The following is a 9975-nucleotide window of genomic DNA, read 5'->3' as shown; positions in this document are numbered from 1 at the left end:
ATTTTTTTTTTTTTTTTTTTGGCTGCCTTGGTTCTTAGTGGCCGCACGCGGGATCTTTCGTTGCAGCGTGCGGGCTTCTCTCTAGCGGTGGCGTGCAGATTTTTTCTCTCTAGTTGTGGCGCGCAGGCTCCAGGGTGCATGGGCTCTGTAGTTGTGGCATGCGGGCTCTCTCACTGAGGCACGCGAGCTCAACAGTTGTGGCACACGGGCCCAGCCACCCCACGGCATGTGGGAACCTAATTCCCCGACCAGGGATGGAACCCACGTCCCGTGCATTGGAAGGCGGATTCTTTACCACTGGACCACCAGGGAAGTCCCCAGAACACAATTTCAAAGCACTTTCCTGAGCATGAAGGAAACCCTCCTCTGTTCACGTGGGGCTCTCACCTGCACAGAGATGCCCTTTCAGCCTCTTCAGGGGAAGCTCAACAGCTGCTCTTCCTCCCATCATCCCTGCAGGGAAGCCTCACCGTGCAGGGCGGACGGACCTGCCTAGCGCTCTCAAAGCCCTTCCACGCTTATGCTCCTGCATCCCGTCACCGCGTGCTCCAACGACCACTCTCCACCCGTCACCTCCAAAGCACCGTTCCGCTGTGTGGAGAATGCTCCCATGGCAGATCATCCAAAAGCACAAGGCGCTAAGCTCCCGTATCAAACAGTTCACAGCAGCTGGATGCGTGTGCTCCTCAAGGTAACATGGGTCCCCACAGCGCTGGCTCCAGGAACAGCCAGGCTGGGTTTTGATTCCTAGCTCCGTTACCAACTAGCTAGCTCTGTGACCTTGAGCAAGTTACCAATCGCTCTGAGCCTCAGTTTTACCACCTGCAAAAGAGGGATAATCACAGCATCCACATCACAGGGTTGAGAGGACGCGAGGAGATCACGCCCATGAGACATTCAGCACAGCGCTCGGTACACCATCAGGCTCAACAGATAGTCACGGTCACGAATAAGCCCTGATACGAAGGCTCTCCTGATTCTCTGGATGCTGGGAATCCTGACCCACCACCATTCTCAGTGATGAAAATTTGGACCCCCCTAAGGCTCATGCCCTGCCTATAAATACGTATTACTGTTGACCTAATAAAAACACGTCACTGTTCACCTTTTAAAGTCTCAGCTGCTGTTAGGTCAAGGTACTGAAATAACCCCAACTTTTCAATTTCCTCTGGGCCTAGCTGGTTTTTTTTTTTTAATTTAAACTATAGTTGATGTACAATATTGTGTTAGTTTCAGGTGTACAACAAAGTGACTAGGTTTTAGATAGAGATAAATCTATCTATATACACACACAAATATGTAAATAATCTTTCTCAGATTCTTTTCCATTATAGGTTATTACAAGATACTGAATATAGTTCCCTGGGCTCTACAGTAAATCCTTGTTGTCTATCTATTTTGCATATAGTATCTGTTAATCCCGTACTCCTAGTTTAACGCTCTCCCTGCACCTTTCCCCTTTGGTAACCAGAAGTTTGTTTTCTATGTCTGTGAGTCTGTTTCTGTTTTATAACTAAGTTCATTTGTATTATTTTTAGATTCCACATGTAAGTGCTATCATATAATTTGTCTTTCTCTGTCCAACTTACTTCATTTAGTATGATAATCTCTAGGTCCATCCATGTTGCTGCCAATGGCAATATTTCATTCTTTTCTATGGCTGAGTAATATTCAATGGTATATACGTACCACATCTTCTTTATCCATTCATCTGTTGATGGACACTTAGGTTGCTTCCATGTCTTGGCTATTGTAAATAGTGCTGCTATGAACATAGGGGTGCATGTGTCTTTTCGAATTGGAGATTTCATCTTTTCCGGATACATGCCCAGGAGTGGGATTGCTGGGTCATATGCTAGCTCTAGCTTTAGCTTTTTAAGGAACCTCCATACTGTTTTCCATAGTGGCTGCGCCAATTTACATTCCCTCTGGGTCTGGTTTTAAACTGAAATGAGGAATAGCTTCCTCTACTTTCATGAAGTCTGTGGACTAACAGTCCCCTGGTAAAGCACGTTCATACACATCCCTACTAAAGGTACTAAAGAGACACAAGAAATGGAGAATCACCAAACAGACCACGATGGTGCTGCCAACGATTATGCTTATACTTTACAGACTAGATACTCCTGGACACCTGAGGTACCATCTACACAATCAATCCCTCTGGGGGAAAAAAATGTCCATTCTAGTCAGTAATCAGTAAGGTTTTGTGTTTTTTTTTAAACCGAGTTTCTAAATCACATCCAGAACGTGATTTCAAAGGCTTCCTCCAACCTTCTGTCAAGCTGCAAGAATTACTGGTTTTGAGTCTGTTTTTCCCTCTTTTTCTGTTCACTCTTATGGGGTCAAGAGGGAAGTGACTGAGACCAAGGGAGAAAAAAAATAAAAATAAGAATAGGAGATTAAGGGAAGAAGAAAGCAAAGGAGAAAGAAGGAGGAAGAGAAAGGGAAGGAGCAAAGGGAACAGAGGACCTGAGCCTGGAGAACGTACCCAAGGATACACCAGAATCGGCTCCATCAGACTTGAGGAAAACTTCAAAGGCATGGCCACAGAAGCAAAGACAACATCAGGGGACATATTTCACACCAGGAAAGGATTTCAAAGGAACAGCACCAGGGAGAAGGGGTCATGTTTTCTTTCACTGGGCCCTGCCTCTTTCAGCTTGGATTGTTAACGCCGTCTGGGGCGAGCACGGCCGTTACAGCACAAGGCCAGTGACCATGGCTTTGATCTCAGTGTGAGCTTCTGGGTTTTGCCCTGTTCTGAGGCCAGGGGCAACTGTTTTGCACATTTATATAGCACTGATCAAAGAGAGGATGCCTCTTCCAATCGGGAAATGAGCTCAAAGAGCACGTTCTCTGGACAGTGGGTCTAATTTTCAATTCAACACAGAAATTATTTAGCACCTGCCATGTGCCAGACACTAGAATGGTCAAATGTCACCCTAAATATGTGACGTCCATCTTTAAGATGCATGTCATCCTGTCTCAGGTGAGATACAGCTGTGACAGAATCACGTGATGATTGGTTTCGGTGTCACACGCAGCAAGGTTAATCCCAGCTCCATCACTTTGCACACGTTATGCTCTCAATTTCTGCTTCTGTAATACACACACACACACACACACACACACACACACACACACCCCATCTTAAAGGGACACATTTATTGTAAGGGTTAAATGAGATAACACACTTAAAGTGTCTGGCATAGGGCCAGTATAGAGTAAGCACTCAATATACATTCCCTTCCTCTCACAGGTAACTGAGTGAACAGTTCAGCTACGTATCCATCACTCACACACAGAGGTGAAAACTGAAATCCATCTTAGACCATACTCTTCAGCACAGAACTCTCACCAGGTTCTACCAGCCAAGCAGCCTAGACTAAGTCTCAAAACCAGTATGAATTCAGCATGTTGTTACACGGCATCAATCGTTAGCCTTCAAGAGTCTTAACTGTATCACAAATGCACAAGATTGTCCATTGCAGCATTATTATTATAAAATATTATCTAAACGTCCAAACAAAGGGGATTAGCTGAACCCACCATGGCACATGCAGTTGCAAACAAGGATGAGAAACTGGCATGAGGCGATTTCCACAATACATGGTTGATGGAAAACACCTGAGCTCAAGTGAGTATACAAAGTGTGTGTAAGAAAGAAAGGGAATGAGAAAATATTCATGTATCTGCTTACTTTAACAGAAAGACACACAAGAAGGGTAATCACCTTCAGGGTTAGCGAACAAGAGCAGTGAACGGGACAGGGAAGGGAATAATGCTCCTCTAGGACTTTTTGTTTGTTTGTTTTGTTTTGTTGTTGTTTTTTGCGGTACGCGGGCCTCTCACTGTTGCGGCCTCTCCCGTTGCGGACCACAGGCTCCGGACGCGCAGGCTCAGCAGCCATGGCTCACGGGCCCAGCCGCTCCGCGGCATGTGGGATCTTCCCGGACCGGGGCACGAACCCATGTCCCCTGCATCGGCAGGCGGACTCTCAACCACTGCGCCACCAGGGAAGCCCTCCCCTAGTACTTTTAAATACAGTTTTGGCTTTTTTTTTTTCTTTCAGTCTCATTAAGACATAATTGACAGACAGCACTATGTAGGTTTAAGGTGTACAGCACAAAGACTTCACTTACTTAAACGGCAGTATGATTACACAGTCTTGACTTTCAGAAGCACCTTAATAGTTTACATATTGAAAAAATGAAATCAACAAGGATGGGAAAAAATCTCCGACTGAGTGCCAACAGAAATTAATTATAGATTGTAATTAACACAACACTGAAGTGGGGAGGGGAGGTAACTTTTGAAGTTGGTACTTCAAAAGAGGCTACTATTATACCCTCAGCACCAGGGGAAAAAAAACACCAACAGATCTTGAACTCTTTTTAGCAGGTTTGTTTTTCAGGGTGGTACAGGCATAGCAATTCTGAAACTCTTTTAAGTGTGCTGTAGGACTGGACACTAAGTAAATGGGCTGAAGTTGCTGGAATCAGGGAGATACAAATATGGAATAGGGGAGGGTGAGGAAGAGCTCCGTGGGGCTGGATTATAACTGGAGTATTAAAATGAAGTCATGATTCCCTGGCTCTTTCCACAGAGTCTAGAAACCGTGCTGTTCAACAGAACTTTCTGTGATGGTAGAAATGTTCTATGTGTGTTCTGTCCAACGTGCTTGGCCACTTGCCACATGTGGCTACTGCAGCTGAGGAACTGATTTTTTAAACTTTATTTAATGTTACGTGTGATCTGCCACATGCAACTGTGTCTACTGGATTAGACAACTCAAGTCTAGAGGCAATGACACCACAGTTACACTTAGCACCCAGATCTTGGCTTCTAAATTAGGGTTCCCAGGAGAAACGGCCGACTCCACGGCTGAAGCAGGTGAGTTACAAGATGAACATCTGGTCTGCCAGACAATAAGAAAGTGGTCAAAAAAGGGGTGGGGGGGGGATAGGCATGTAAGAAGGACACGTAAGGGCTTCCCAGGTGGCGCAGTGGTTGAGAGTCCACCTGCCGATGCAGGGGACGCAGGTTCGTGCCCCTGTCCGGGAAGATCCCACATGCCGCGGAGCGGCTGGGCCCGTGAGCCATGGCCGCTGAGCCTGTGCGTCCGGAGCCTGTGCTCTGCGACGGGAGAGGCCACAACAGTGAGAGGCCCACGTACCGCAAAAAAAAAAAAGAAGGACACATGAGTCAGTTGAAGGGGCTCTTATCTGCCACATCAGGGACAGCTCAACTCACCAAACAAAACAGGAATCCCTGAGTCCATACGGATGATAGACGGGGGAAGGGAGATCTCTTCCTCACCAGATCACACTTGAATAACAAGGTCGTAGAAAAAATTACTTACTGACATTTCCACAAGACGAACCCCACTCTACCCCTTGCCTCATACCTTGATCTACTTTATTTCTATGGCAGATAAGAGTACTTTTCAACTCCCAAATAAGACATTCAGGTTCTTAACACTTAGGGAACAAAACAAAAAAATTTCTCAGGGTCACCCTTTCAGTAAGAAAATAAAGAGTTCAAATGCCCCAGGAATCCTCAGTTTCCAAGTTCTGGAGAAATCACTAGGCAAACCTCTTCCCTCTCCCCCTCCTCCCCGAATCAAATCACATGAAAGTTGGTCATACTCTGTAGCTTCCCACCCTGGCTCAATCTCTCCAGCTCTCTACTGGAAAATATCTCAGTATGATGGTTATAGTGAAATGCAGCCAAAGCATGCATCTCTGAGACCCTCTTCCTATGAATCTGTAACTTAGCATAGGAAGTTTCTTGGAGATCTTAAATAAAAAGGAGGGGACACCCTATCGTGCAAATAGGAAACACTTCATCAGATCAGACAATGCACTTAAGTACCCTAACCCATGAAGAAGTAAGAGGTGCAGCATCTTTTAAACGTGCCTGTGAAACTGGTCATTCAGCGCTTAGAAAACACACGTGGAGACATCAGTCACGTTACTGAGATGAGGAATTAACCTGCGGCGAACAAGTGACACTGCCCACCTTTCCTGAGTCCAGGGAGTTGGCCCAGGGGGAGCTGTGCATGATGACATCCATTGTGAGTTGCATGTGAGCTCTGCAGTTCTAGTACTCACACTTTAAATTATTTACAGCGTCATCACAGATCTGTGCATCGAGGTCACATCTGTAACCACCCAAGGAGTTACAAAATCATTCCCTAAATGCTTCTACGTTCTAATAATACTAATAATGACGAAGGCTCTGCTTATCATCTGCCAGGCACTGCACTGAGCGCTTACCATCATCCTTTGAGGAAGGACCCACGATGACTCCCGTTGAAAGATAAGGAAGCTGGGATGTTAACCCCGACGCTACGACTTTCACACATTACATTCACCGTAACAGTGCTCTCATTCCCTATCGTTACCAGTATCTGAATAATGGACTCATTAATAATAAAAGCAGTAACTGTCATCAACTGAGTATTGCACTGGGCCCAACTCCTCGCATATTTTCACTCTACTGCTCACAATAGCTCCACACATGAACTGTCAGCATCGCCACCTTACAGAGAAGGATATCGGGCCCAGATAAATTAAGTGATCGCCCAAGGCCACAAAGATGGTGAGTGGCAGAATTGGGATTGAAACTAAGGCAAGCTTGATCACAAAACCTACTATCGCAGAGCCACCTCCCCCTTTCCTCGTTTAAAAAAGAGAGAGAGAGAGAAAAGAAAAGAAAAAAAAAAGGACCAAATGTCTCTTATTTGGGTTTGGAGAGAGGAAGAGATTCCTAGTAACATAAGAATGAACTCCAAACAGTTGGACGCCCAGGGTCTAAATTATGAGCCTCTCCCTCTTTGCGAGAGGTCATTGTTTTGCAGAGCCTTGTTGCTGGATTCCTGATCGTAGCAAATTCCAGGGCTCCAGACTGCAGGCTCAGCCTCTGACTAACACTACAGTGATTTACTGAGGATAGAGAAATACCGCTGTCAGTATGTCTTATGACTACACACACAGGCCAGCGCGCTGGAATGCCGGCAATGCCGAGGGCTGCTGGCGCGATCGGCCCCCTCGAACCGTGCTAGGTCCCCGCCTCCAGTGAGGAGCCTGGAATATGAGGTCCACGTTCCTGCCAGGAACGGCAGCATCCTCCGAAAAACTGGGGATGGCCAAGCATCCTGAGTAATCACTACACATTAAGTCACGTGTGGGGAGGAGAAAGGAGCAGCGCCTTTTACCCAGACAGACCGCGCGCTACTTCCAGCTGTCAGGGCGGCCTCCGCCCTCTGCCAAGACCCCAGACTACCCACCGGCCGCCCAACCGCCAGGTCAGCCTCCCCGCGCAGCTGCCTGGGGGTCCCCGAGGCCGCCAGACCTCCGAAGAAGCATCCGCTCCCTCCGCGAGGCGTGCGTGTGAGAAACACGAGGGAGCCCAGATACAGCGCGCCGGTTTCCAAATACAAACGTGGTGATGCCGCATCGGATCACAGAACTTTCGTCTCAGCAAAGGGGGACACTGAGGTGCAGGGAGTTGAAGCAACACGCGCGGAGGCCGCAGGCGCGGGCAGGGACGGAGGGGCAGGGCCGCCGCCCGGGCACGGCTCCTCTGCGCGCGGGAGGAAGCTCCCTCAGCCGCGCGCGTCCCCTGCATGAAAAGCGCCCTCCCCACCGTGGGACACACAGCTGCGGCTGCACACCTAGCTCTCAGGGTGCACAAATGGGGCTCCTGAGCCAGCATTTCACAGCGGTGGCCCGGCGCTCACCCCTTCGGCCACTGCCCCGGCCCCTAAGGACACTCAGTGGGGACCGGCCCCCTGCGCAAGCAGCTGGCAGTGACCAGGCAAGAGAAGCCAAGGCTTCCAGACAACGTCCCCAAGCCGCTGTAGGGAAAGGTAGCTCCTCTGGGGAACACACTCGAATGGCCGCACACATGCGTCGGAAGGAGATGAGAGGTCACCTCTCCTGGAGCTATTAACACCGGTTTAGTGCCCGCTCCTGGCAGGGGAGTAGCGGGCACCTCTCCCCTTCCGAGTCAGCGGCACAGAGTGGCAAGAGAACCGTGGCCCAGGACCCGCTTCAGGGGGGGCACTTACAGGTGGGGGGCGAAGATGCGACTCATCTTGGAAGCATGGTCACTTTCACAGTCCAGCTCGTCGTCGCCGGGCTCCACGGTGAACTTCCTCTTGCTGGGACTGATGGGCGGGGGCCCCGTGCGGTGACTAGTGAGGGCCGAGGCCACGGGCAGGGTCTGCAGCCGGGGCTCCCCCCTGAGAGCAGCTTCACCTGAGCAGAGAGAGAGAGACACGTGTCACCAAGCAGGAGACACGCCCCCACCCCGGCCCCTGGCAAAACGACTCCCGGGGGAAAGTTTCTGGCAACGGGATGGGCTGCCATTCTCAAAACGCGCCCGCGCCCCGGGGAGCTGCCAAGCGTGAGCCCTTCTACATAAACATGGTTTCCCAGCACAGTCACTCTTTTCTGCCCCAGCGTTATTGAGATATCACTGACATATATCATTTTGTCAGTTTAAGGTGAACAACGTGTTGATCTGATACACTTATACATTGCAAAACGTTACCACCAGAGCTAACACATCCATGGTAGGTACGTCACATACCTACCATTTCTTCAGTAACTTTTTAGGGCTTTAAAATAAAAAGTTGCAATAAACTAACTGGGGACAGAGGGAGTATCCACCATGAACCATCTCAAAAGTTAACTGAAGACAACAGAGGTCTTTTGATTTTGGGGTAGTCAGCTACATACCTGTAAGAGTATGATGACCTAACCGTGGGTTCATTAAACCACTAAACTCACTTTTCTTGCATGTTACACTTTTATTGTGTCTTTGGTATGTTATTTTTTTTAACAATGAGGAAAATTTATGGGTTAATAGTTCACATGTTTGCCCCCCAACGTTAAAACAAACAAAAATACGTTGTTTAATGGGAAATACATATTTTTTTCTTACGGTACACTAAAAATGGCATGTTAAAAATATGATTATTATCAGCACTAAGTTTCTGTGGATAATCTGTCACCAGCTTAATGCACATGTGCTGTTCTCAAAATATTTTCAAAGTCAGACACTCATGATCAGAGTTCACAGTTTGATCTGATTCGACATCTTGCTGTCTTTCATTCCCGTTTTAGAAAGGCTTCGTGCGAAGAGATAACTTTGTGCCTTGTTATGAATTAAAATAAGCATAACCTTCCATTACAAGAATGGTTATATACTTTCTAAAATTTATAAGCAAGAGTAATAGTTACTTTAAGAGAAAAAACATCAAGCTTTCTAAGTCATGGGGGGCTGAGTACCTAAAATTTTCGCAAATAATAACCTGTTTGTTGTGCTTTTCATATTGGCCTCTAAGGCCTGACCAATTTTGTTTCCACTTGGTCACCATTTGAGAGTCACATTAGGATAAAGTCGACTTCATCTGAGGCCTGTGGTACCTAAGAAAGGAAATCTTTGTTTGCCACCACTAATTTTCGTATCGTCACAGAATGCGTGGACAGTTTTAACAGCCGTTTGCTTCACACACATATGACAAATGCGATTTTGTTAGGGAAAGGAGGGAAAAATGCCTTCTTAATGTTTACCAGGAAAAATAAAAATGTTGCCAATTTAGTCAGCAAGATATAAACTAGCAAATATACAGTCACCCATAATACACCTCCAGTCAGGATTTCTTTTAAGGATCCTGGCCCCAAAGCAAACTGGAACTTTCCATTTTAAACGAAATACCTAAAACACAAGCCCTATGCTGGCCTGCTACACTCAGAAACTCAGTAGGATTTTGGTTGACCTCTACCTCGTATTAAGTTATTTTTGGTTTAAACAAACAAAACAGCAGTGCTAATATCTGTACCTTAATAAATTAGAAAATATCCTTCCGAAAGCTGCCCCTCCTTCTCATTCTCTCCTTCTCCACAGAGCATCAGTAACCCGGTTAATTTCTGGAGGAGCCCTGGTGATACCCCGAGAAAC

At 47.1% G+C, this 9975-nt stretch overlaps 1 protein-coding gene across 2 annotated transcripts in view; it reads right to left on the bottom strand.

Moving 5' to 3' along the window:
• Positions 1–9975, bottom strand: part of VGLL4 (vestigial like family member 4) — a 157002-nt gene that overhangs the window by 30778 nt on the left and 116249 nt on the right. For both annotated transcript variants that reach the window (XM_024740188.1, XM_024740187.1), the window contains one exon: positions 8078–8267. In XM_024740188.1, the coding sequence (XP_024595956.1) occupies positions 8078–8267 (190 nt within the window). The remainder of the gene's footprint in view (positions 1–8077; positions 8268–9975) is intronic.

Source organism: Neophocaena asiaeorientalis, unplaced genomic scaffold, assembly GCF_003031525.2.
Source record: "Neophocaena asiaeorientalis asiaeorientalis breed wild unplaced genomic scaffold, Neophocaena_asiaeorientalis_V1.1 scaffold75, whole genome shotgun sequence".
Taxonomy (NCBI): Eukaryota; Metazoa; Chordata; class Mammalia; order Artiodactyla; family Phocoenidae; genus Neophocaena; species Neophocaena asiaeorientalis.
Note: the sequence above shows the minus strand (reverse complement) of the source record. Positions and strands in the feature narration are given on the sequence as shown.